Genomic DNA, 27,977 nt, shown 5'->3' with positions numbered 1-27,977 from the left:
TACCATCCTAACACTCGCACCTTCTTACAGTACATGAAAAGATATGCGAATAAGAGAGGAAGACAGGCTAAATTACTGGTTTGTGTCTATTAATTTTATTTTTAATTGATCCAAAGCATTTTAGGGGAGTTTCTGGAGCAAGTGATGACCTGTATGATGAGTAGGTGGTGATCCTTTTGATGTGGTTTATGACAACATAGGGCATGCTTGTTTGCAGCAGATGGAACAATACAGCCAATTATTATATTACTAGCTGTGTAAGCCCGTGCTGTAAAAAATCTCGGCCTCCTAGAAACTATTGAAATCGTCAGGGAAAATAAATTGAAAAGCAGAGCCGGCCGTTTCGTTTTGCGAACCTGCTCGCCCCCATTCTCTCTCAGCGGCTAAGCGAGTTTCTCTCTCCTCGGAGGTTCGTTTTGCCGATGTGTTTGCCTCGCTTATGTTTCAGCGGCTAAGCGAGTTTGTCTTTCCTCGGCGGTTTCACTTTGTTGATGAAGTCGCTTTCTTTCAGCTTCATGCTGTAGCCTCGTACTTCTTTCTTCTGTTTAACTTGGGGCTGCTTTGCCGGCTCTTTGAGCTTCATGCTGTAGCCTCGCAATTCCAGGCCGGACAGACAGACACACACACTTCCACGTGTAGATGTTTATATATAAGATATGAGTGGATACACTATTGTATTCCATTTAGCTTTACTTTGTATAATATGGTGTTCACAGAATGTCCAAATTGTATAACATTGTTTTACATAACATATAATGAAAATTAAGCGATGCATACCTGTGGATACATGCATGGCTGTAACATGTGGAAGAGTACAAGCCAATTATTGTTTTTGACAGGCCTCACAACTCACTGCTACCTATTTTTGGAGCGACTGTTGCTGAACCAATCCAGACAACAATGGAGAAGGTGCTCAGATCAAACTTTCAATTCGCTTCATAGAATTGTATTACGGTGGGCTGGGAAATATTTTATTTCTTTATTTGGCACAGTAAATAAATCTGCTGCTTAGCCTTCTTAGTAATGGAAACGGTGTTCATGTCCCAGCTGAGATTCCACCATATCATTAATTTTTCTTGGAAGAGGTTGTAGCTTTGTTTGCATTGTCTTGGTGGCATTGATTATCACGTTGTTAGTAACGAATCAAGACAATGACGAGTCACTTCCCTTCTACGTGCGGTTTCATTATCATTAGGAGTGGGCAGGAGGAGGAATATAGGAACCTCATCAAGGACTTTGTTAAATGGTGCGACCCAAACCACCTACACCTGCACAACAGCAAAACCAAGGAGCTGGTGGTGGATTTTAGGAGGACCAGGCCCCTCATGGTCCCCGTGATCACCAGAGGTGACTGTGTGCAGAGGGAGAAGACCTATAAATACCTGGGAGTGCAGCTGGATGATAAATTAGACTGGACTGCCAATACTGATGATCTGTGCAAGAGAGGACAGAGCCGACTATACTTCCTTAGAAGACTGGCGTCCTTCAACATCTGCAATAAGATGCTACAGATGTTCTATCAGACGGTTGTGGCGAGCGCCATCTTCTACGCGGTGGTGTGCTGGGGAGGCAGCATAAAGAAGAGGGACGCCTCACGCCTGGACAAACTGGTGAGGAAGGCAAGGCTCTATTGTAGGCATGGAGCTGGACAGTTTGACATCTGTGGCAGAACTACGGGCGCTGAGCAGACTCCTGTCAATCATGGAGAATCCACTAAACAGGATCATCTCCAGACAGAGGAGCAGCTTCAGCGACAGACTGCTGTCACCGTCCTGCTCCACTGACAGACTGGAGGAGATCGTTCCTCCCCACACTATGCGACTCTTCAATTCCACCGGGGGGGTAAACGTTATCATTATTCAAAGATATTGTCAGTCTGTATTCCTGCATTGTTACAATTCTTTAATATTGTTTTTTATCAGTATATATACAGTGTAGAAGAGTAACAGACTTAAGATGTGTCAAATACTTCCATTAGAATTGATGCAATTACACTAGGCCTGTAATCATCAGGGGAGCATATTATATCTTTTTGGTCAACTGGAATAGATAATCTGTAGCAGTACATTGTGTCGGTGAAGACAGGAGATGCTCACGCACACAGTTTTTCATTGTTGTGGTTGAGTCTGAATAAGGACCAGCAAACTTTTTGCAATCAGTCGAATTTTCTAACTCGCTTAGTCCTGAACAGGGTTGAGGGGTCTGCTGAAGCCTATCCCAGCTTGCATAGGCTTTAAGACAGGAACAAACCCCGGACAGGGCACTAGTCCATCCCAGGGCAAACACAGACACAGAAATAACCCCAACCACATACTAGGGCCAATTGAGGAAACACCAATCCACCTAGCATGTCTTTGCACCAGGGGTCCCCAACTCCGGTCCTGGATGACCACAGTGGCTGCAGGTTTTCATTCTAACCTTTAATTAGTAACCTGTTTTTGCTGCTGATTAACTTCTTTTAAATTAATTTTAATGAACTTGTTTTTTTAAGATTTGTTCCCCTGAATTTCTTCATCGTTCCTCTGAATTGCTTCATTTCGTTCCTTGAATGGCACCGAAACAGAAATGAAATGTGAAGTGAGTGAGCCAACAGAAGACCAACTAATTCAGGGCCTCAAACTCCAACCAATTTCACTCCAACGAGTTGTTTAATTAAGCGCAGAGTCTTGTTGTTAATTAAAGCCGTTCTTTAATTCCGTGGCTTGTTGCTGCTCTCATTGTGCAATAGCAGACATTTCTGAAATTGTTGATTTTCTATTTTCTAAGAGCTCTGGTCAAATGTTTAGAGGACCTGAGCAGATCCTGAGAGCTTCATCTTTCTTTTTTTTCAGATATTGTATGATGGTCACAGTTTGCTGGTCATGTTATGGCTCATTTTGTATCTCATTATTTGTTTGGCTGCTAATTAAGAAAAATGAAGCAATTTTTGGGTCTGAGTATTCATGAGCAAGTCAAATGAAAAGAATTCAGAAAACGTTACTTAGCAGCAAAAACAGGTCACTAAGTAAGAAAAGGGACCATAGTTGGGGACCCCTGCTTTGGACCGTGTGAGGGAAACTGGTGCACCCGGAGGAAATCCGTACAGACATGGGGAGAACATGCAAACTCCACTCGGGGAGGACCTGGGATATGATCCCTGGTCTCCTTACTGTGTGGCAGCAGTGCTACCACTACGCCACTGTGCCGCCCACTTTTTGTAGTTCTGTCTTGCAGCTAGCTTCCGGATATCGTATACTTTGGTATTATGAGAAGCTAGTGCAAATAGTCCATCTCATTGTTGTCCACTTTTTATTTTAATAAAGCCAAGTTAAAACACTTTTGTCTACTTAAAAATGCACTACCAGTTAAAAGTCTTGACCCATCCAGAAACGTTCATGTTTATTTGATAGAAATTGATGCATCTTTTTGTCAAGAAAGCATTAGACTGAGTTAAAAATACAGCCATGACATTACTAGTGTGTATAATGGCTATTACTATTTGAAAAGACTGTTGTTTTTTATTTATTATCCACATATGGCTACAAAGCCTCATTTTCAGCAGCCATTCCCTCATTGTCCTAATGGTCAACTCCTTTAGCTTATCCTTATTTAGTCAGGTGTTGATGCTAATTGGTTATTACAGAAAACTTTGTAATTGCATTAGCATCACTAAAACATGTTATACTGAACAGGTTTTGAGTTTGCAAGCTGAATTAACAAACAGATTGGGGGTTCTGCTTTATGGGTCTTGAGGAAGCCACTGTAGTTTATGGAAGGGTGATAAATGATTCTGACAGAAGTCCTGTAAAGGAGTGAAGAGCAAGAAAGTTAAGAAAAATGTCCATACCAGATGTGGGTTGAGGAAAGGGTTAAGGCATGGCCGAGAACCTCAATGTCTGTACTGAAGAGATAAGAGTGAAGAATAAAGGCAAACCGTCACAGAGGAACATGAAAAAGAAATGGCAGAGAGCATTGGGGCAGGATGCACAATAGATGGGCATAAGTGAACGTGGTTGAATTAGGCTGATGGTCTTTGTGGTTCTTTTCCATTCATTAACATTGTACATACAGTGCCCTCAATAATGTTTGGGACAAAGACACGCCTTTCCTTGATTTCCCCCCAAACCTCCCCCCCCCCCCACCATAGTTTAAAATTACAAATCAAACAATTCAGACGTGATTAAAGTGCACATTGCAGACTTTCATTTAAGGCAGGGGTGTCGAACTCTGGGCCTGGTGGGCCACAGTGACTGCAGGTTTTCATTCTCACCCTTTTCCTAATCAGTGACCAGTTTTCACTGATAATTAACCTTCATTTTAATAGCCCTGTTTTTAAGGTTTCAGTCCTCTGAACTGATTCTTTCCTTCATTAAATGACAGCCAAACAAAAACGAGACATGAAACGAGCCAAAAGGTGACCAGCTAACTTGGGGGGGCTTCAAACTCCAACCAATTTCTTAATGAAAAGCTGATTCTTGCTGTGTATTAAACCCATTAATTTAATTCCATAACTAGTTGCTGCTCTCATTCTGCTACAGCAGATGTTTCCAAAACTGTTGATTTTCTGTTTTTCTAAGAACATCATCAAAATGTTTTGGTGACCTGAGCAGATCAGCCTTACTGAGAAATTCACCTTTCTTTATTTTCACATATTGCGTGATGGGCACAGGTTAGCTGCTCGTTTTATGTCTCATTATTGTTTGGCTTCTAATTAAGGAAGAAGAAACTAAGGGGTCTAAGACTACTAAAGCAAAATAAGTTCATTAGCAGCAAAAACTGGTCGCTAGTTAAGAAGAAGGTTGGAATGAAAACCTGCAGCCACTGTGGCCCTCTAGGACCAGAGTTCGACATCCCTGATTTAAGGGGATTTTGATACATTTCAGTTCCACCATGTAGAAATGATGACACTTTTTCTTCACGGTCCAAACCCCCCCATTTCAAGCACCGTAATATTGGGGGAAAATAACAATGGCTGTTCTATTAAAGATGTCATATTTAGGACTTTGTCGCATATCCCTTGCATGCAATGACCACTTGACATCTGCGATTCATAGACATCAGCAGGTGCTGAGGACCTTCTCCTGTCACGCTCAGCCAAACCTGAAATCGGGGAACTGATTTGGCCATTCAAGAATTTTCAGTTTTTTAGCTTTGAAAAACTCCTTTGTTGCCTCAGCAGTCTGTTTGGCGTATTATCTTGTTGGAGGATGAAGTGCCGTCCACTGAGTTTGGAGACATTTACTGGAATTTGAGCAGGTCAGATGTTTCTACTCACCTCAGAATTCATTGTGTTACTGCCATCAGCAGTTCCACCATCAATGAAGAGCACTGAGCTAGGACCTGTGGCAGCCATACATGCCCAAGCCGTAACACCCCCAGCACCGCCATGTTTAACATATGCGGTGGTCTCCTTTGGATCTTGGGCAGTTCCTTTTCATCTTCTCCACACTTTTCTCTTGCCATCACTGTGATGCAGGTTCATGTTTGTCTCATTGTCCCCAAGACATTTTCCCAGAATTCTGCAGGCTCTTTTAAGTCTTTTTTTTTTTTTTTTTTACAAATTTTAATCTGCCATCCTGTCTTTGTGGCTAACTAGTGGTTTGCATCTTGCAGTGTGGCTTCTGTATGTCTGGTCATAAAGTCTTCTGCAAATATTTGTCTCTGATAAATATCTGCCTCCTGAAAAATGTTTATCTGTTGGACAGACAAGACATTTGGGACTTTTTCTTGACCATAGTGAGGATTCTTCTGTCATCAGCAATGGAGGTCTTCCTTCTCATACCAGTCCCATTGGGATTACTAAGCTCACCAGTGTGCTCTTTCTTCTTCCTAAGGTTTTACCTATATCTCCAATGGTTTGATTGTTTTTCAGTCTCCATAATGGCTTCTTTGACTTTCATTGGCACAGCTCTTGTCCTCATGTTGAACAATGGCAGCTACAGACTCCAAAGGGAAGAAGCAAGCTGAGGTATCTTATAAAACAATGAAACACACCTGAGGAATTGCAAGCACCTGTGACACCAATTGTCCCAAACATTATGGTAACCTGAAATAGGGGGGACCATGTACAGTGCATCCAGAAAGTATTCACAGCGCATCACTTTTTCCACATTTTGTTATGTGACAGCCTTATTCCAAAATGGATTAAATTCATTTTTTTCCTCAGAATTCTACACACAACACCCCATAATGACAACTTGGAAAAAGTTTACTTGAGGTTTTTGCAAATTTATTAAAAATAAAAAAATTGAGAAAGCACATGTACATAAGTATTCACAGCCTTTGCCGTGAAGCTCGAAATTGAGCTCAGGTGCATCCTGTTTCCCCTGATCATCCTTGAGATGTTTCTGCAGCTTCATTGGAGTCCACCTGTGGTAAATTCAGTTGGTTGGACATGATTTGGAAAGGCACACACCTGTCTATATAAGGTCCCACAGTTGACAGTTCATGTCAGAGCACAAACCAAGCATGAAGTCAAAGGAATTGTCTGTAGACCTCCGAGACAGGATTGTCTCGAGGCACAAATCTGGGGAAGGTTACAGAAAAATTTCTGCTGCTTTGAAGGTCCCAATGAGCACAGTGGCTTCCATCATCCGTAAGTGGAAGAAGTTCGAAACCACCAGGACTCTTCCTAGAGCTGGCCGACCATCTAAACTGAGCGATCGGGGGAGAAGGGCCTTAGTCAGGGAGGTGACCTAGAACCCGATGGTCACTCTGTCAGAGGTCCTCTGTGGAGAGAGGAGAACCTTCCAGAAGGACAACCATCTCTACAGCAATCCACCAATCAGGCCTGTATGGTAGAATGGCCAGACAGAAGCCACTCCTTAGTAAAAGGCACATGGCAGCCCGCCTGGAGTTTGCCAAAAGGCACCTGAAGGACTCTCAGACCATGAGAAAGAAAATTCTCTGGTCTGATGAGACAAAGATTGAACTCTTTGGTGTGAATGCCAGGCGTCACAGTTGGAGGAAACCTGGCACCATCCCTACAGTGAAGCATGGTGGTGGCAGCATCATGCTGTGGGGATGTTTTTCAGCAGCAGGAACTGGGAGACTAGTCAGGATAAAGGGAAAGATGACTGCAGCAATGTACAGAGACCTCCTGGATGAAAACCTGCTCCAGAGCGCTCTTGACTTCAGACTGGGGCGACGGTTCATCTTTCCGCAGGACAACGACCCTAAGCACACAGCCAAGATATCAAAGGAGTGGCTTCAGGACAACTCTGTGAATGTCCTTGAGTGGCCCAGCCAGAGCCCAGACTTGAATCCGATTGAACATCTCTGGAGAGATCTTAAAATGGCTGTGCACCGACGCTTCCCATCCAACCTGATGGAGCTTGAGAGGTGCTGCAAAGAGGAATGGGCAAAACTGGCCAAGGATAGGTGTGCCAAGCTTGTGGCATCATATTCAACAAGACTTGAGGCTGTAATTGCTGCCAAAGGTGCATCGACAAAGTATTGAGCAAAGGCTGTGAATACTTATGGACATGGGATTTCTCAGTTTTTTTTATTTTTAATAAATTTGCAAAAACCTCAAGTAAACTTTTTTCACGTTGTCATTATGGGGTGTTGTGTGTAGAATTCTGAGGAAAAAAATGAATTTAATCCATTTTGGAATAAGGCTGTAACATAACAAAAGGTGGAAAAAGTGATGCGCTGTGAATACTTTCCGGATGCACTGTATAAGGAGCGTCATTTAGTGTGACCAATATCTGCAAATCCCCTTAATGAAATTCTGAAATGTGCACCTTAATCACAATCTCTGAATTGTGTGATTTGTAGTTTTAAACTGTGGAGCAGAGGTGGAAATCAAGGAAAGATATATGTCTTTGTTCTGAACGTTCTGGACGGCACTAAGTATGCAAGACATGATGAAACCATCAGATCCAGGAGACTAGGTTAGAATTTCAGCTTGATCACTGCTTGTGACCACTCATTTTGAAAATCCACATGCCAGATTGTAGTCATATGCTAACAATGTCCAAAATTCATGCATCTTTTGCTAAAATATTAACTAAATAATTCCTTGAAAGGTGTTTTTTTTTTCTGGAAAATCGTAGTAGTCCAATACTGTGAAGCATGTCCAAGGGAATTTGAGCTTTTCACTTGAAGACCAGGCTCTTGACCAATGAATTGTTTTGGGTGTTTGATCTTCATTTGAAAAGCTCAAATTCACTTTTGTACCTCTATTTCCAGAAGTGTTTACAGTAAAACCTTGGATTGCGAGTAACTTGATCTGTGAGTGTTTTTCAGGATGAGCTAAAGTTTTTAATAAATTTTAACTTGATAAATGAGCGAGGTCATGCAATACGAGTAATACGTATAAACTTTGTCTGCCGAGCATCACGTGATCGCAACTGAGCTGATGGTTTTTTGCTCTCTCTCTCTCTCGCTGTGGGATTGTGGGTAATCGTCTCCAATTCTCGGTCTCGGTCGGCGTGCCTCACTCATATAATCAACATCCATACGAGCGTATACTGTTTACTATAGCATTGTGACCACGTGTGTGTTGTAACGTGTGAGTCCCCGTCATGCACCCCAAAACACAAAGCTGAGTCTCAGTACTTTAGCAACACCAGCTTTATTCAGCTTGAAACAGGAACAGCATGGTTATTTATTGTAGCAGGATCTACCCCTCTCCTATACACAGACGCAGCAGTCAGGTAGGGTCATGGCCAGGTTAGTGGCCAAGTAGTACTGTGCCCTGCACATTTATAATCTTCCTTGTATCACCCATCGATGGCGGGTGCATATAGAGCAGCCACGATCTTTTCGGATTCGTTTTTATGGTGAACTGCTACAGCGCTTGGGAGCTTGTGGTTGCTTCGGGACGCTCTTCTACGTGTTGTCCCGTTGGGTGGAATCCCAAAAGAGTTCACAGTGCGTAAAGCATTTTTTTTTTTGATTTTGTGTCCAAGTGTAGTGACTCTTCAGGGAAAAGCAACTGTCGTTGGATAGGTCCCTTGTTAAAGTCGCGACAAAAGAGGAAGATTCCAGTGAGCCAACAGATAGCAGGGATTCCGTTAGTTAGAGTGAAAGTTGTTATACACAATAACTCTCCTGTCTCTCGTCTCCCTCACACCAGCCACGATTCATTTCAAAGGTAAAGTGCAGGTTAATTTGTTTTATGTATTTTTACTTTATATTTTGTATTAATCATTTTTATATGAATAGGTTTGGGTTGTGGAACGAATCATCTGAGTTTCCATTATTTCTTATGGGGAAATTCGCTTCGATATACAGTCAAAATAAAAAGTATGTGAACCCTTTGGAATGATCTGGTTTACTGTATGAATTGGTCGTAAAAAGTGATCTGATCTTCATCTAAGTCAAAGGTACTGATGTACACAATGAGCTTAAGCCAATGACACACAAAAAATTCTACTCTTTCAGGTCTTTATTTTACAAACGTTTTCAACGTTCACAGTGGTAGTGGAAAAGTAAGTGACCATTGGGATTTAATAACTAGTTGACCCTCCTTTGGCAGCAATGACCTCAACCAGGCGCTTCCTGTAACTGCAGATCAGACCTGCACATCGTGCGGGGAGAATTTGAGCCTATTCTTCCCTGCAGAACTACCTTAACTCTTCCATATTCTTTGGTTGTCTTCTGTGTATGGCTCTCTTCAAGTCATAGGATTGAGATCTGGGCTCGGACTGGGCCACTCCAAAAGGCTGATGGAGTTTGTTCTTCTGAAGCCTCTGTGCTGTGGATTTGCTGCGATGTTTGGGGTTATTGTCCTGTTGCATCACCCAGCCTCTTCTGAGCTTAAGTTGATGGACAGACACCCTCACATTATCCTGGAGAATTTGTTGATAAACTTGTGAATTCATTATCCCTTCAATGATGGCAAGCTGTCCAGGCCCTGATGCAGCAAAGCAGACCCAAATCATGATGTTCTCTCCATCATACTTTACTGTAGGGATGATGTTTAGATATGCAGTGCCCTTTTTATGCCAAATGAAGTTCTGCTTGTTCCTCCCAAATAGTTCAATTTTGGTTTCAACACAAAACATTTTCCCAGTACAGTTGTGGAGTGTCCAAGTGCTCCTCCGTAAATTAACAGGAGTTCAGCAATGTTCTTTTTGATAGCAGTAGCTTCCTTCTTGGTGTCCTGCGATGGACTCCTGTCTTGTTCAGTGTTTTGTGAATAGTTGACTTATGAACAGAGATGTTAGCCAGTTCTAATGACTTCATCAAGTCCTTTGCTGCCACTCTAGGGTTCTTCTTTACCTCATTGGTGACGCTGTGTTGTGCTCTTGGGGTCATCTTGGCAGGGCGTCCACTTCTAGGCAGAGTAGCCACAATACCAAATTGTCTCCATTTATAACTTGCCTAACAGTAGACTGATGAATATCTCAAATCTTTGAGATGACTTTGTAACCCTTTCCAGCCTTATGTAGATTAACAATTCTCGATCGTAACTCTTCAGACAGCTCTTTTGTGCGAGGCGTGATTCTCATCTGGGTATGCTTCTTGTCAAAAACTCAAACTTTATAGTGTTTGTGATCAATCAAAGTCATTCTGGGCCACACCTTTGAACTTGTTTTATTAAATGGACTCCAGGTGTGCTAAATTCGGACTGCAATGAGCTTTTAAAAAGTCATTAGTTTAGGGTTCACTTACTTTTTCCAACCTTCAGTTTCGCAGTTTGAATGATTTATTCAATATGGTCAAAAATTCTCTGAAAATCTGTGTATCTTTAGTTATAGGAGACAGTGTTTGTTCATTATGGTGACTGACATGAAGATACGACCATGTTTTATATGGGAATTAGACATAAATATAGAGAATTCCTAGGGGTTCACATACGTTTTACTTTGACTGTACGAGTGCTTTGGATTACAAGCACATTTCCGGAAAGAATTATGCTCACAATCCAAGGTTCCACTGTATTTAATATTTTGCCAACAAATGCATGCATTTTGGACATTGTGAATGTCTAAATACTGTAGGTAATGTGTGGATCATACAACAAGAAAAACTTCAATTATTTTCATGGAGGTTTTTATATTAATTTCTGTTCTTCAAAACTGGCCTCCATTGAAGTGTGTTGTATCATAAACTTTGTGATCTCAGTTCTTCATTAACCGTGAGATTGATTTTTTTTTTTTTCTCAGCCACCATTGCAAACAATAAATGAAACAGATATAATTTTTGGTTACATTATTCCTTAAATGTGTGATCTTCTTACCATTTCCCTCTTTTGATATTAGCTTGCTCATCACTACTGTTTGAGTAAATCTCACATTAACATTGCACATTGTGCCGATTCTTTATGTAAATTTTGCAACATCAGTGTGCAGTGTGTTCTCTTGGGACACACCACTTCCCAGGTTTTGTTTTAAATGAGTGAAAACAGTCAAAGACTATGTCAGGTATTAATATTGCTAGTGAAAGTAACAAGAATTTGTTTCCATGGGGAAAAATGTTCATTTGATCAGACAAATCCAGGTTTCTGTTGCATCCTGCTGAAGGAGGAATCAGAATGTAAAAAACGCAACACAAGTCCCAACAGTACAGACTGGTGATGACGGTGTATATAGCTTGGCACACATTAGGGCCCCTATACATCTAGTGGTTCAGATTTTCTTGGGGATCTGAACATCGTTGCTGACCCAGGTCATCCTTTCATGGCTATGCTTTGTATGGACACCTCCAGTTTGATGATGTACCATGTCACAAGGTGTGTATTGTCACTATGTTATTTATGGGAGCCTGAGAGTAGGGCTGAGCCAATTGTCAATAATGCTTCCAGACAATTGGCAATGGACGATATCGTTGATGTAAGTAGACTTTGTCGATTTTTCTCCAATCATTTGCAGAGATTTTATCAAAACGCCAAACTGTAGCCATGAAATTTGGGTGCCAGGCAAGGACAGTGTTGTTGCTTGTGCCGCTCAAAGCTTCAAGAGGACCCACCCCCTTCCTTTGATATCATGTACTCGTATACACGCGTGTCAACCTTCAATGGCCCCCCCCCCCTTTCCTGCCATATCGTGTAAAATTAATAATGGATTGGAAGGAGGAACGAGACACTGACTTAGCAGAGTACTGCCAGTAATTTAGTTCTACTTCAGACACCGCTTGCGGGCAAATAGGAATGTAATTGTGCTGTGTACATGAGATAATAAATCTGAATTAAACTGATTACAATATCAAAGCATTGCCTTACATTATTTTAAAAAGCCAGTGCCATTGTCCTCCTGCTTGCACATCGTACATTGCAAGCTCGCAATTAATCACTCAGCGTTACATGCTTTTTGCGGCATGTCATTTGTTTGCATGATAAGAAAAATCAAAATATGCACTATAGGCAATAATGATAAAACACAATGAAGTAAGATTTTTTTTTTTTTACTGTAAATTATGCCAAGTTGCTTTCTTTTGTTCAGAAGATGGTAGAAACAGCAGTAGAGAAAAATCTGAGGATGCCACGTTTTGAGTGTGTAAAAATAATTGGTTAAGTTCTAGTTTCCTTTTGGTAGACATTTACTCCAATCCGTTTTATGATGAGACAGATCTAATTTTAAAGTTGCGTGCCAATACGGCATTGTGATTTGTAGTTGGAACTAATTACATCTGAATCATTGTAATAACATTACTAAATACCGCTCCGTGTGCTGAGTTGCAACAATCTGTGAGACAACAAAACTCCTGCGCTAAATGCCCACACAGCATCTAATTGGCAGCCACACGGTCATTTGTGCCTTGTGCAAAATCTTAAAGCAGCGCATCCAATATTTTGTATGTTGTCCACGTCCCTTACACAGCACAGTTAGAAAACTAGATGTGCATGACGTGGAGAAACCGATCCCCTTGCAGCCATCGTGCAGTGACGTGTCTGCTCGTGTGATGTGTTTGTTGTTTTCCTGCAATTGTCGTTAATGCACCAAGTATAAATTGGCCCAAAAGGGGATGAGTTCCAAAGAGCAGGAGTCATTGATGGGTTAATAGTTTTGGTGTAGCATGAGGTTGGCATCAGAAGATCTCCACCATTTTATTTGTTTAAGCAGGGTAAGATGTGATGGAGATGCCACAGTAGTCGAGACATTTGACGTGTTGTTGTGTTGCCATAAAATTTGATGCTAGGCAGTACTTAAACTGCAGCCCTTTTTACGCTGCATGTTTTTATTTTTGTTAATATAGGAAGAAACTTGACTTTCCAGTCAAGTGAAGACTTTTTCTGTTTGCTTCTAGATCCGTTTTATTCTGATCCAGAACCGAGCTGGAAAGACCCGCCTGGCAAAGTGGTACATGCAGTTTGACGACGATGAAAAGCAGAAGCTGATTGAAGAGGTTCACGCTGTGGTGACTGTGCGGGATGCCAAGCATACAAACTTTGTAGAGGTAAGTGTAATGTTATTATTACTGGTAAGTGAATGAAGCCTGCAAGAGGGTCAGTTTGAGTTTTGAGAATGAGATTTCTACCTGCGTATCTCCCACAGTTTTGTGAAAGTACCATCAACAGGGGCGGAGTGGTGGCTCTGAGGCTAGGGATCTGCACTGGCAATCGGACGGTTGCCAGTTCGAATCCCGTAAATGCCAAAAGTGACTCTACTTCGTTGGTTCCTTGAGCAAGGCCCCTTAACCTGCAATTGCTCCGTCCTGGGTATGATGTTAATCTGCATGTAGGCCCTCCAACCTGCAGGGAAACACCTGGGAGTTGGTGGCAGAATTATCACTCCAGCCACCATAAACAAAACCTCACACTGGTTCCATTCCATCTGAACTAGTGTGGTGCTAAGGTGTCACCTGCTGTATGGCTGCACTCGGGTCCAAACCTGGGGTTCTGAGTTGGTTTGTCGTGTGGTGGGTGCGGTAATGTGCTGTATCAGCACGTGCTCCTAACCTAACCAACAGGCAGTACACCCAGACCTGCTCACTGGATCCAATGTATACATGAAACCCTCAATGCAGGTTTAATAATAATACATTTTATTTATTCGTAGGCGCCTTTCTAAACACTCAAGGACACCGAACAATAGATGAAACACACATTATAAACAAAATTAAAATACCAAAACTTAAAATCAGACAGAGCAATTGTAGTCAAAGAGATAAAAGCAGTCTTAAACAGAAGAGTTTTAAGTTTAGATTTGAAAAGTGAGAATGATTCAATATTTCTAAGCTCAGGTGGTAGTGAGTTCCAGAGCTGGGAAGCAGAGCATTCAGTTGGTGGTAAGACGGACGAATTGGACAGTCAAGTGGATGGATGAAGAGGATCTAAGGGTGCGGGAGGGAATGACAACATGGAGGAGGTCAGACAGATATGGAGGGGCGAGGTTGTGGAGAGCCTTAAAAGTTAACAGAAGAATTTTGAATTGAATGCGGAACTTAACTGGAAGCCAGTGAAGCTGCTGCAAGACGGGAGGGATATGGTGAGTAGAGGGGTTTCTAGTAATGATGTGGGTGGGCAGCTAAATTCTGGACCAGATGAAGTTTATAAAGAGATTTGTGAGGAAGACAAAAGAACAGGGAATAACAATAATCCAGACAAGAATTGACAAGGCTATGAACAAGGAGAGCAGTGGTGTGGGGAGTGAGGGAGGTGCGAATACGATTAATGTTATTAAGGTGGAAATATGAAGTCCGGGAGGTGTTACTGATGTTGGACTGAACACATAAAGTACTGTCAGGGATGACACCTGTGGGGAAGGGGAGACAGAGGAATTATCAATAACAAGTGAAAAATGATCAGTTTTGGATAATGTTGATTTTGTACCAATGAGGAGAACCTTAGTTTTGTCACTTGTTATTTAATTTAAGAAAATTTGAAGAAAACCAGGATTTGATTTCTGCTATGCAATCAATAAGCGAGGAGGGTGGAAAGGAAAGAGTAGGTTTGGTGATGAGGTAGAGCTGGGTGTCATCAGCATAACAGTGGAAGCTAATGTTATATTTACGGAAGATATTGTCGAGGGGAAGGAGGTAAATAATGAAAAGGAGGGACCCCAGGACAGAGCCCACCTGAAGTAACAGCGGTGGGTTGGGATGTCAAAAGTTTTAAGCTGAATGAGCTGAGTGCGGCCTGAGAGAGAGAGAATCTGAACCAACCTAGCGATGTGCGGGTAATGGCAATCGAAGGTAATCTATTAAGAAGAGTAATGTGACAAATAGTGTCAATGGCCGCACTCAAATCAAGAAGGATGAGAATAGGAATTAAACCAGAATCAGCTGCCATAAGAAGGTCGTTAATGATCTTGATAAGTGCCGTTTCTGTACTATGGAGAGGGCGAAAACCAGACTGGAACTGTTCATACAGATTATTTTGAGATAAATGAGAGTGAAGTTGAATAGCTCACTATTTTTTCAAGCATTTTGGAAATGAAGGGTAGATTAGAAATAGGACAGAAATGACTGAAATTAGTCGGATCGGCAGCAGGTTTTTTCAGTGTTGGGTTTTATTGCAGCAGTTTTAAAAGATGAAGGAACAGTACCAGTAGTGAGAGAAGAGTGGATTATAGCAGAAATAAGGGGGACCAGAGACGGGGGGCAGGCTTTGACAGGTGGATGGTTTAGACTTACAGATGAGATCTGAGATTTCTGATAAAGTAGGATGGATGTGAAGTACCAAATGATTTTTTTAAACCTGGTAGTATGATGACATTGCCCTTTGAAATCTACATAACATACAGTTGAAGGCAGAAGTTTCCATACATTTAGGGTGAATTCTTTAAAATTCATTTTATAGTAACAAAGTATAAATTTGGCATATCATTTAAGACATCTGCTTTGTGCAGGGCAAAAGTTATTTTTTTCCAACGATGTTCACAGACAGATTATTTCAGTTTTTATTGACACTATCACAATTCCAGTGGGTCACAAGTTTATATACAATTTGTTAACTATGCTTTAAACCGTTTGGAACATGAGATGAAATTTTTGCAAAATTGTCAACTAAATTAAAAAAGTGCATTGAAAATGAGAACACACCACATAAGATACATAAGTCATGTGCTTTTTGGACTTAAGCAAAAGGAAAAATGTAAATGTGAAAAAATAAAAGAGCTCTTTGCACTTTATATTAAAAACAATTAACAAATAATTCCACTTTATGCACAAGGTAGTCTTCTTTCTTTCTGTGTGGACAGCATTTGCAAACTCATCTGAATTGTTTTCAAGACCCTTTTCTCAAAGTCATTTGAAAGCACGTTTAAGTATTTTGACATTTCGGCTCTTCTGTAATGGCTTTTTATTGGAAGGCATCAGATGTGCTTAGCAGTATTAACAGCAGTGACTGAAACTCTGTAAATCTGCAGTGACAAGTTAAAGGTCCTCGTGGGCCATTTTATTTGATGAAATGCTGAAAGAAATGAAGAATGGGAGTCAGAAATTGAAAGGCTTCTTGCACCACAGTCAATATTCATCCACTGGCTCCACATCTTTAATTGCAGATTTCAGACATGTGGAATGTCAAACTGCTGTTAGAAAAGTTTATCAGCTTTATAGTCAGTAAGAAACATTTGTTTTGTTTCTACACTGTGTCAACACACGTGCGCATGGGAGGCAGCTAAAAGGCTCAAAAGATTGTAATTCGTTGCCAAACCAGGGGACAGCAGAGTGCACTAATCCTTGTTCTTTTCCATTGACAAGACCCATCACGGGAAATTCCGCTTAGGCCCGATGACACCTCTTCCACTTCCGGCCCTGAGGACGTCACTTCCACTTCGAGCCACGCCACTTCCGGCCCCCCGAGGACATCATTTCCGGGTGCAGCCATGTCACTTCCGGTTCCTGTCTGATTCTTCCTGGAGTCATTTATCCTGCCGACTACACCACTGTAATAGATTCCATACCACACAGAAAGAGGTTTGGGGGCAGCTGCCCATATACTTGAATTTGGCTGCTAAAATAGTGATTGTTGTGGTTCAATGTTACAGGTTTCAGTCTAGAACAAGAACAAAGCAAACAGGCAAACATTGTATTTATATAGAGGGGAAACGGGGAAATGATGTCATCAGGCAGGAACTGGAAGTGACATCCTTGGGGGCCAGACCCAGAAGTGATGTCTTGGGACCGGAACTAGAAATGGTGTCATTGGGCCCAAGCGGAATTTCCCGTGATCGGCCTATCAATGGAAAAGAACCAGGATTAGTGTATACTGCCATCCCCTGGTTTGGTGAGGAATTACCATCTTTTGAGCCTTTTAGCTGCCCCCCATGGACATGTGTGTGACAACTGTGTTATTCTGTTTTTTTTCTACTTTTCAAAAAAAAAAAAAAAAAAAAAAAAGCTGAAACTTCTGCCTTCTCATTAAACATTGAAGTCTGTTTTTTTAGTTCAGTTGTGTTTTAAAACTGTCATTGTCTTTAAAGTGAATTGTGTGATAGCACAAATGTGAAGAAGAAGTAGAGCACAGGAGGGGGATCATCAGTTCAAAAGCTCAACCCCATTTCATCATACTTCATGTTTGTGCACATCTCTGATTTTCCAGAAACATGCAGTTTGGATGTTGTGCACTGTGGCAAGCAGCTGGGGGTGGTACCCAGCCGGGACACCCAGAAGGACCGGAGGAGGGTTTACGCCTCCTCCAGACCACGAGTGAGCAACCGCCCTGGTGGCTTTGGGCACCACAGGAACAGAGCTTAGGAGCTCAACCCTATAGGGGCCCGTGGTCAATGCCAGGGGGTGCCCCGATGCCTGTGGAACCCTGGCCCTCAGCACTTCCGCCACACCCGGAAATGCTGGGGGGAAGAAGGCCAGGGACACCTGGAGTGCTTCACTTCAGCCACACCTGGGAATGCCAGCGGAAAGTTATCGGGAGGGACCTGGAGCACGTCCGGGTGAGCTTAAAAAGGGCCGCCTCCCTCCATTTGATGGCTGAAGTCGGGTGGAAGGAGGACTGAGCTCGGAGGAGTGGAGGCGGTGAAGAAAGGCATTAAGGAAAGAGGCCTGGACTTTGTGGTGATTGGTGCTGCGGCACTGGGTTGTGTGTGTCATATTTGTAAATAGTCCTGTAAATAAGCGTGTTGTGGTGCATTTAACGATGTCTACCTGTCTGTGTCCGGGCTGTTCCCCACAGCACCAAAATCCGGATTAACTGACAATTGAATCCTGCGCCAAGAGTACATTGAGATTTTTTTTTTTCCATGGATGTTTTCATTTTGTTTGCCGCTGTTCAGTGTTGTCCTCCTGCTGGCCTCCATTGTAGTCCACTGTATCATAATCTTTGTGGTCTCCATTCTCCATGAAAACATGAAATTAAAAACTTTTCTCAGTCATCACTATAAACAACATGGTACAAGTAACTGATAAGAAAAAAAAATCATTTTTGGTTGAACTTTTACTTCAATAACTTTTTTCCAGAGCTCTTGAAGTTGTTTTGGTTGGGTTGTAGTATTTTTTGGTGCGAGATTCATTGTGGTGGGGCCCGCTTCACTAGTGACACAGCTTATTGCAGATATTCCTGTAGTTGGACTGATTAGATTTTGGAGGAAAGCACATTTTTCAGATGGACCCAATGAAGGTCAGATGGATTTGTTTATAAAACGTATACAAAGAAATAGAAACTCTAGAACAGGTAAAATATGTGCTGCTTCAACTTTTGTTGAACGGTAATGATAATGAAAGCCCTGCATGTTCCCCACCATGGTCACAAAAATCGACAAAAAGCCACAGAAAGGTTTGGGGTAGCCACCCGTATATTATTTCCTGGCGGCGAAATGCGAATAATAATTGTACTGATGTGTACAGATTGGAGTTCAAAACAGAACTGACTTGATAGCAGAAAAATGGTGGCTTTAAAGGCCAGCAGAGGAAATGGCGTCATCAATTGGGCCGGAACCGGAAGTGACGTCATCAGGGCCAGGCGGAATTTCCTGTAACTGGTCTGCAGAGAAGTGAGATAAAGAGTCCGTGTACTCCACCACACGTTCAGGCCCTTTAGCTGTCTCCCGTGTGCATGTGTGCAACTCCATATTGTTCTTTACCACTTCAGGCCTGTTATTTGAGTGATGACCACAGCAGAATAAATTTGTTTACACATTAAACTTTTGACTTCACTTACTTGTGATCTGAGTAGATGAAAAAAATACTGATTTCAAAGATATTGAAAGTTTTAAATGACCTTCTTTTAATTTGTTTCTCTCACAGTTCAGGAATTTCAAGATCATTTATCGCCGTTATGCTGGACTTTACTTCTGCATCTGTGTTGATGTGACAGACAACAATCTAGCTTATCTGGAAGCCATTCATAATTTTGTGGAGGTAAGGTATCATTTTCGAGATTTACTCACTTGAGTTTTGTTGGTTAAATACAGTATGCTCGAATTTCATTCAGTTGATTTAATAAATAAATAAATCAAAAATAAATAAATAAATTCTTAGGACATTTACTTCATCACCTGGTTCTTTCTTCTAGGTCAGGGGTCTCCAACATGTCACTCGCGATCTACCGGTAGCTCACAACCCCTTTCCAAGTAGCTTGCCAAAGGGTTAATGAATCCTACATAAATTTGAAAACTTGATTAGTCAAATTAGGGGTGGGCGATCTTTCCAAAAAATCCTATCATAATCCACAATCTGAATTGCAATCTATCTTTTCAATGTGGCATTCACTTAAGAGAATATCCGGACTCAAACTCATCAAGACCTAAGTAACACTTTATTTTAAATCTCAAAACAAAGTTGAATTCACTTGTTCTCTCGTTCACTAGCTAAGCGAAGTTAAGGAACACGCCCCGAAGCTGGCGAGTGAGCGAGGAGAGCCCATACCCCCGGGCTGCTGTGTGTTTCTCAGATTTGAGCAAATAAATCGGTACCACAAGTGAACTATGATACATAGTGAAATGAGTGAAGTCGCAAAATCAATCGGAATGTTCAAGCAAATTATAGAAAAAAAAAAAAACGATCTAAATCCGTCAAGTAGTTCTCTCGTGAAAAGCAGACAGACAGACAGACAAACAGACATTGGATATTATATATTAGTAAACCCTCAAAATAATGTGCAGTTAAAGTCTCAGCAGCATTTGTGGAGCTTAGTAGAGCCAGATAACTATAAGAGTCTTCACCAAGCAGCTCTGCAAATGTCTGCTTTGTTTGGGTCTCCATACCTATGTGAGTCTGACATGAATGTCATGAAATCAAAGTTCAGAACACGACTGAGAGACAAACATTACTCCATAAGAGTGAACCTAAGTGGCTCCACTCCACCAGACACCTCTCTTGTTGAGTTCACGCAGTGCCAGTCATCTCACTAACTAAAAAAACACATCACACATGCAACTGGACATGTGAATAAAGTGACACAGTGACATGGAACAAAATGACACATGAATAAGGAATATTTGTGGATTTGGAATTGTTTTGTTTTGACAGCGTTCATGTTTTAATGCAATAGTGTGAGAGACACTCAAATGCATACAGACATACAAAATGCACTTGCAGGTGAACTAAATATTTTCTGTGATGTTTTAATGCAAAATGTGAGTTGTGGACACCAACATTTTGTAAATGTTCAGGCAAAACAAGCTTATTCAGTCTGTTTGGGTTGAAATAAGCTATGAGAATAAATGTTAGAAAACATGAGGAGCTCTTGGCCATTTTCATTTTGTAAAAGTAACTCTTGGGGGAAAAAAGGTTGGAGACCTCTGATCTAGGTTCTGGTGCTCACTAGTTGTGGAACTGGATGGAGAGGAGACATGTTACATGTTGATTAGCATATTCAAGTAAGATTTTACAGTACTTGCATATATGTGACAATAAGTAGCCTATAAACCAAACGTTTCTGGTTTCCATCTCAACAGAGCAGACAATGCACATTAGACATTGTTGTGTGTGTGTGTGTGTGTGTGTGTGTGTGAAACCCCCAGCAACCCATGTGGTGCTTTAGTGGCAACGCTGCCTAGAAAAGGGTGCGGTGGTGACACATAGAGAGATCAGCTGACGTTACCAGGGATGTGGACTGCTTGCAGTGGTCAGAGATGGGCTCTGTGAAGTTGATGGATGGAGCTCTCCAGCTACTTCAGCATATGCTGCAGTGTGCTCGCCTCTGAGCCAAAAGAGTGTGGGTTTGTAGCTCACCACCCCCAGTTCACCACAATGCAAGTCTCTGAGCTGAGATTCTTTGTGGTGCAAGTCCATGACAGTACTATTGGGAACAAGGGAGGAATTTGCACAGTAGACAGGTAGAAAAAAGGTTGGTGCTGACACAAAGAGAGATCAGCTGATATTACCAAAGCAGCGTGCAGCACACAGTGGTCAGAGGTGGGCTTTGCAAAGCTGTCGAATGGAGTACTCCATTTAGCCCACACTGCAAAGTGCTAACCTCTGAGCCAGAGAACATGGTTTGGCAGCTCCCCACCGTTAGTACACCACAGTGCAAATCTTTGAACCGAGATGCTTCGTGGTGCGAGTCCATGTCAATTCAGGCACCCACTACAACATTCTATTCAAAACCCCTACAGCCTTTTGTCTTTGCCCCTTTTTCCCTTTGACTTGTGCTCACTTGTGATCTGCTGGTATCTGCCTACCAGCCCAATCGAGCAGAGGCTGAGTGAGCGGTTAGTTAAATACACAGGTGGACCTGATAAAGTGTGCATAATCAGTGAAGTTTACCACATTGGCTGAATATCAAAAATTACACAAAGAATGCATTAATATTTATTTGGGGCATTTATTTATTTTCATACACTATATTTGGTGCAGTTTTAAGTGGGGTATCCAGTAGGGGGGCACATACTCCCTGGAAGTAGGTTTATTAGAGATTGCAGCCTTTATTAAACCAAAAGTCTATATATAAATAAATATCTTGTATATTAAATATACATAAATATCTTTTCCTAGTGGTACTGTGGTGGTTCTAAAAGAAAGAAACACTAACAGCAAACAAAGAATATATTTTGGTTGTGTTTAATATCGGCTGAACACTTACAATCTTTCTAATATATATAATACGCTACCGTGGCTGTTCATTTATCTGTCCTGGATTTTAAATCTCCTGTAGCTTGCAAACCGTTTCACCTATTGACCTGAAATTTGGTACACATGTACTACGTGACGTCTACTATCCACTTTTGGGGTGATGATTGACCTCCAAGATTATTCCTCTTTTTATTTTTATTTTATTTTATTGTATAGGGTGGTCCAGATCTAATTATGCAATTTTCATTACGCTATAATTTATTAAGTTTACAGTAATCCCTCCTCCATCGCGGGGGTTGTGTTCCAGAGCCATCCGCGAAGTAGAAACCATATGTTTATATGGTTATTTTTATATTGTCATGCTTGGGTCACAGATTTGCACAGAAACACAGGAGGTTGTAGAGAGACAGGAACGTTATTCAAACACTGCAAACAAACATTTGTCTCTTTTTCAAATGTTTAAACTGTGCTCCATGACAAGACAGAGATGACAGTTCCGTCTCAAAATTAAAAGAATGCAAACATATCTTCCTCTTCAAAGGAGTGCGTGTCAGGAGCACAGGCTGTCACAGAGATAGAGACAAAAGCAAACAAATCAATAGGACTGTTTGCTTTTAAGTATGCGAAGCACCGCGGCACAAAGCTGTTGAAGGCGGCAGCTCACACCCCCCTCCGTCAGGAGCAGACAAAGACAGAGAGAGAGAGACAGAGTTTGGTTTTCAATCAAAAATCAATACGTGCCCTTCGAGCTTTTAAGTATGCGAAGCACCGGGCAGCATGTTGTTTCAGGAAGCAGCTGCACAAAAGATAGCAACGTGAAGATAATCTTTCAGCATTTTTAGACGAGCATCCATATCGTCTAGGTGTGCGAACAGCCCCCCTGCTCAATCCCCATACGTCAGGATCAGAGAAAGTCAGCGCAAGAGAGACAGAGAAAAGTAAGTTGGGTAGCTTCTCAGCCATCTGCCAATAGCGTCCCTTGTATGAAATCAACTGGGCAAACCAATTGAGGAAGCATGTACCAGAAATTAAAAGACCCATTGTCCGCAGAAATCCGCGATATATATTTAAATATGCTTACATATAAAATCCGCGATGGAGTGAAGCCGCGAAAGGCGAAGCGCGATATAGCGAGGGATTACTGTATTACATAGAGAATTCACAGCACCTGGCCTGCACATAGAGATTTCACTTAAAATTCTTTTTGTTGCCGATAGATGGCTGCACCTGCCCTGCATTCCAAAATGGTGGGGAGACGGTTGTCAGTTGAACAGTGGCATAATTAGATCTGGACCAACCTGTAGAATCAACTTTCGGCAGCGGCCAGCAGGGCGGCCGTGTGCTGCATGCGTACGGGCGCCGTTCTCATCCCTACCACCTTCGCCGTCACTTCCCCTACCTCTTCATATCTGAAATCATTCTTGAGGCAGATTTAACACTTAAGTGCCAGCTAATGTCAAAAATTAAGGAAAACATACTAAGTAATTGCAACACAAACACTGTTTTAATCAGTTTTAATGCGAACAGAACGAAAGAAGAGAAGAAGCGGGCTGCTAGGGTGGAGAAAAGAGGAGCTGCTCAGGAAGCAGCAAGCGCATCAACCTCTTAGCAAACGAATGCTAAACATGCAGAGAAAGAGGAGGGAAAACTAGGAATGCTCACGTCAAGTGTATTCACTGCACGTTATCATGCAGTGCGCCATTACTGGTAATAAAATATTCGAAGCAGAGCTACTGGCAATAGTGTGATGCAGTTGGGGGTTCCTGCAGTCGGAACTGTCCACTTCAAGGGAGAGGTGTGGAAGGCCTATTGTCCTAGGTGTGGGCAGCAGTGATGTTTTCCATCTATCCATAGGTGAGCTCTAAGTTTCAGTGCATTTGCCCGAGCGTCATACTATTGCAAGTTCCAAAGTAAGAACATGCATTTGCCAAACATGGGATTCGTTCACACGGAATACTCTAAATGGCAGACAGTGACCTGGCCATATATCGATCATCGCCAAACAGGGCACACCAGCACTTTTAAATAGCCTGCCAGAGACCTCTTCCACTTGTTTCTTCTCATCTTCCGGTCAGGTTCACTGTGTCAGCTGATTTGTGTGGCTTCAGCTATATTTATTTATTTATGGCTTCAATTGCCCATTTTAAAGCAAATTATGTGCTTGGAATTAACTTCACAGATCACAGTGGCACACTTCAAATCTTTGGCTATAAGTGGTTTCATTACTTTTGCAATGTTTTGGCCACATTGGCTGTCAGTGTCGCTCACTTATGTAGAAAGCGCAATACGTAATACCCTGGTTGTTCAAGGAATTGCTCAATCATGTTGAAAGAGCTACAGTATATCACACCAACCAAAAGCTTGGGCTCTGGCGTCCACATTAGTTTCTGTTTTTCTTTTACAGTGTTGCTAGCAGTGTTGTATTTTCAGAAAAAAAAAGTGACAATCAGAGACACCTTCCTATATGCAGGTCAGGCACTGTGTGTGGTGCCTGTGATCAGAGTGCTAGCGTGGGGGATTTACAGAGCTCTGCAGGACAGCCAATTGGATTGCATGTTTTTGGTGTTTGGTTTACTTGACTTGAGTCAGATAATCTTAACTATAGTGTAATCCATGCGTAATGTCACTGATATGTAATGTAAAGCGACAACCTCCTCAATTGAGTGGAGCTCTGGAAGTCCGCGGTTTGACTCTATTGGGGTTATAGCTGTTTCATGAATCACCAAATTAACATTGTTGAGAATCACCTGTTATCATTTTCCATTAACAAGAAGAGAGATAGCTTCATGTCAACACCAGTCAGGAGCACATAAAAGAAAAAACGAAGCATGAAGAAGCAACTCGTGCTGCACTTGCAGCGTGTTTAGAAATCTGAACTTGTCCAACTTCCAGTAAGCCAGCTAATGTTACATCAGTTAGCACTACTCTAAAGCTAGCGGTTTACTGGACCAATGGAGTAACAACAGCATTACGTGTACTAGTTTTGATATTGATTGTTTAACAGATATTATCTGACGTTATAGTACCTTGCTGACACGTGGTTGTGGATTATTCATTACATGGCCATACAGACCTCGAGACCTCTACACGTTGTTAAAGGCTGCTAACATTAGTCAAGATATTAATTGCTTTCAGTGTTGCATTAAGGTCATGTTAGTAAGTTTCACTAACACACAAAGGCAGCTCTGTTGCCTAGTAGTTAGTGATTCCCTGAATTGCGGGAAAACACCAGGAAAGCAACGTTTACATTTAAAAAGATCAATGAGATCAGATGAACTGTTGATTTAATTTTATTGGTAGCTTAACGTTACTTAACGTTATGTGAATTTCCCCTTGGGATTAATAAAGTATCTATCTATCTATCTATCTATCTATCTATCTATCTATCTATCTATCTATCTATCTATCTATCTATCAATCTATCAATCTATCAATCTAATCTAATCTAATCTAATCTAATTCAGTTAATGCCATATGGCTATCTGCTGTCATTGGAAGGTGTAAAAGGCACTATATAGCGCCCGACCCGGCACAGACTCAGGCAGAGGCACGTACTTAAATAAAGACTCTTTTATTATTTCTTCAGCCGTGGGGCATGTCTTCCCCGTGTCTCACAGGCCCAACACAGTCCCAAATACACTCACAATTACTCTCTTTTCACCTCAGCACCACCATTCCTCCTTAGGCTTAGTCCTCCTCCTCCCGACTCTGGCTCTCTGAGTGGTGGTGGCTGGCCCTTTTTATATCCCACCCGGAAGCGGTCCAGGTGCTTGGCCACCTGGTCCTAATTGCCCTTCCGGGTGGGGCTGAAGGTATGACCAGCCAGGCTGCTGACTCCACGCAGCTCCCCCTGTCGGCCATCCGAGCCCCCAACCAGGCTGTGGAGGACTCCATCTCCCATGGAGCCATACGCCGGGTTGGGGATTCATTGGCTGCCAGGGAGGCTGCCACCAAGCGTCCCGGGGGAGGTATTGAACAGTCCATGGCTGCTCCCCCGGAACAGATGTAGCAGAGGCGTCCCTGCCGGGCTTGGGACCCGGCTGTCCTTTACAAAGGATAGAATGAAGTTTAGGTAAATTCAATGTTAGAGATATATTCACATGTTTCTAATTTTAAAATGAAAAACATTAAAAAATGTTTATTTTTTAAATATCTAAATATTCTGAGTCATTTTGACCCTGTATGTATTCCATAAAGTTAGTTTTTTATGCACGTTCAATAATACTAGTAGTGGTAGTAGTAGCTTTTATTTTATTATTATTAGTAGTAGTACTAGTTTCCTTTTTATATTAGTAGTAGTTGTATTTTATTTGTATTATTGCTCTATTATAAAAAAAAAAAAAAAACTTGCGACGACACAAGACTTTTTCCTGGGGATGAGACGTGATCTTTTGAAGAGAGACAGAGACACGTTCACTTTCTGCGAGACGGACAAGTCACGTCATACTTACAACCCTCAGATGCAAGTCCCATGATACACATGCAGAGCAGGTTAGAGATAATGGAAGTAGGACAATTCGAAAGTCTCAAAAAATGAGAGTTAAAAAAAAAAAAAACACCTGTTACTTGTTTCCCAATGTAGCTGCTGGAATATAAGGTGTCATCAGGCACGGTTAAAACGCGTGTCAAAAGAATTCTCAAAGTCCAAAAGTTTGTTTTAAAGGTATTTAGTGAAAGTTAAAAGCAAATAATCCACACAAGAATAAAAGAAAAAATAGTTACACACATAGAATAAAAGGCAAAAAAAGGGAAAAATGTATCTTCTATAAACTTAGCTTTTCTTGAAACACTTTAGTTATTTCTCTACTTAAAGGTTCTTAGCTTCTTCCGTACGCTTTACGTACGGCACAACACATAAATTAAGTGCTGTCCATCCATCCATCCATTTTCTAACCCGCTGAATCCGAACACAGGGTCACGGGGGTGTGCTGGAGCCAATCCCAGCCAACACAGGGCGCAAGGCAGGGAACCAATCCCGGGCAGGGCGCCAACCCACCGCAGAATTAAGTGCTGTTTTCTTACATATTTACTTCACACACTCAAAAGGCTCGTAAGCCAGTTGGCACATAGGCAAGTGCCCAGGCGGTCACGGTTAAAAACCGTATGCCTCTACACCTTACACAAGGCAAAGCTGTCACTAACTAACTGAAGAATAATGTTTACTCCAAGTTATACCAAGAATATACCAATACGATTCTATTTACGGGGGTTATAGGAACCTCCCATAGTTTATGCATTGTCAGCTAAGAAATATTCATGAATCTTATAGAAGAAGGAAAATGGCTGTTACACCCAATGTATCACCGTTTAAGAGGGGATTTAGAGGAGAGGCCACGTCAACAAACTGAAAATATTACTCGGGGGAAATAACGGATCAGCAAAAACAGATCGAATATTCAGGTGCTGTACAGGCTTTTAAATGTTCGAAGCTCTGCACGAAATGCAGATCAAGCGGCACGCAGCAGCAGCAAGCCAACAGCTTCTTGAGCAAAGAGGAGGTGAAAAGAAACACCTGTTACTTGTTTCCCAATGTATCACCGTTTAAGAGGGGCTTCGGAGGAGCAGCCGCATCTCCTTGGGGTGTGCTCAGCCCCCACTTCTTCTCAACGGCGCCTACCACTGGTGGTGGTGGTGGGGGTGGGTTTTGGGGTAGGTGAGAGCAAATTGCAGATCACATGGCACGGCAGCAGCACGCCAGCAGCTACTCGAGCAAAGAGGAGTTAAAAAAAAAAAAAAAATTATTTGTCTCCCATTGTATCACCGTTTAGGGGTGGGGGCGGGGTGTTGGTGAGCAAAGCGAGCAGGGGGCAAAGCCCCCTAGTTATCTTTATTATTATTAGTGATCGTGGTAGTAGTATTAAAATTGCTTTTTTTTAGAACATTCTAGACACTATCCACTTATTTCTTCCTAAAAAACAGCAAGTCGAGTTTTGAAAGTCCCTGAAGTCCTCCTGTCTACGACACTACTTGGTCAGTTATTTCAAGTGTCTATCATTCTTTGTGTAAAGAAAAATGTCTTATTGTTTGTGGGAAATTTCCCCTTCAAGTTTCCAACTGTGACCCCATGTTCTTGATGAACTCATTTTAAAGTCACCATCTCGATCCACTGGACTAATTCACTTCATAATTTTAAACAC

The 27,977-nt window shown here is 41.8% G+C and overlaps 1 protein-coding gene across 4 annotated transcripts in view; it reads left to right on the top strand.

The window, feature by feature from the left end:
• ap2s1 (adaptor related protein complex 2 subunit sigma 1) overlaps window positions 1-27,977 on the top strand; it is a 372,915-nt gene that overhangs the window by 95,835 nt on the left and 249,103 nt on the right. For all 4 annotated transcript variants that reach the window (XR_007936347.1, XR_007936346.1, XR_007936348.1 and 1 more), the window contains exons 2-3: window positions 13,177-13,326; window positions 19,072-19,185. Coding sequence is in view for 1 of the 4 variants with exons in the window: in XM_051934442.1 (XP_051790402.1) it covers window positions 13,177-13,326; window positions 19,072-19,185 (264 nt within the window). In the remaining 3 variants the exon portion in view is untranslated. The remainder of the gene's footprint in view (window positions 1-13,176; window positions 13,327-19,071; window positions 19,186-27,977) is intronic.

The sequence above is a fragment of the Erpetoichthys calabaricus genome, chromosome 1 (assembly GCF_900747795.2).
Source record: "Erpetoichthys calabaricus chromosome 1, fErpCal1.3, whole genome shotgun sequence".
Classification (NCBI taxonomy): Eukaryota; Metazoa; Chordata; class Cladistia; order Polypteriformes; family Polypteridae; genus Erpetoichthys; species Erpetoichthys calabaricus.
This window is presented reverse-complemented; position numbering and strand designations above follow the sequence as displayed.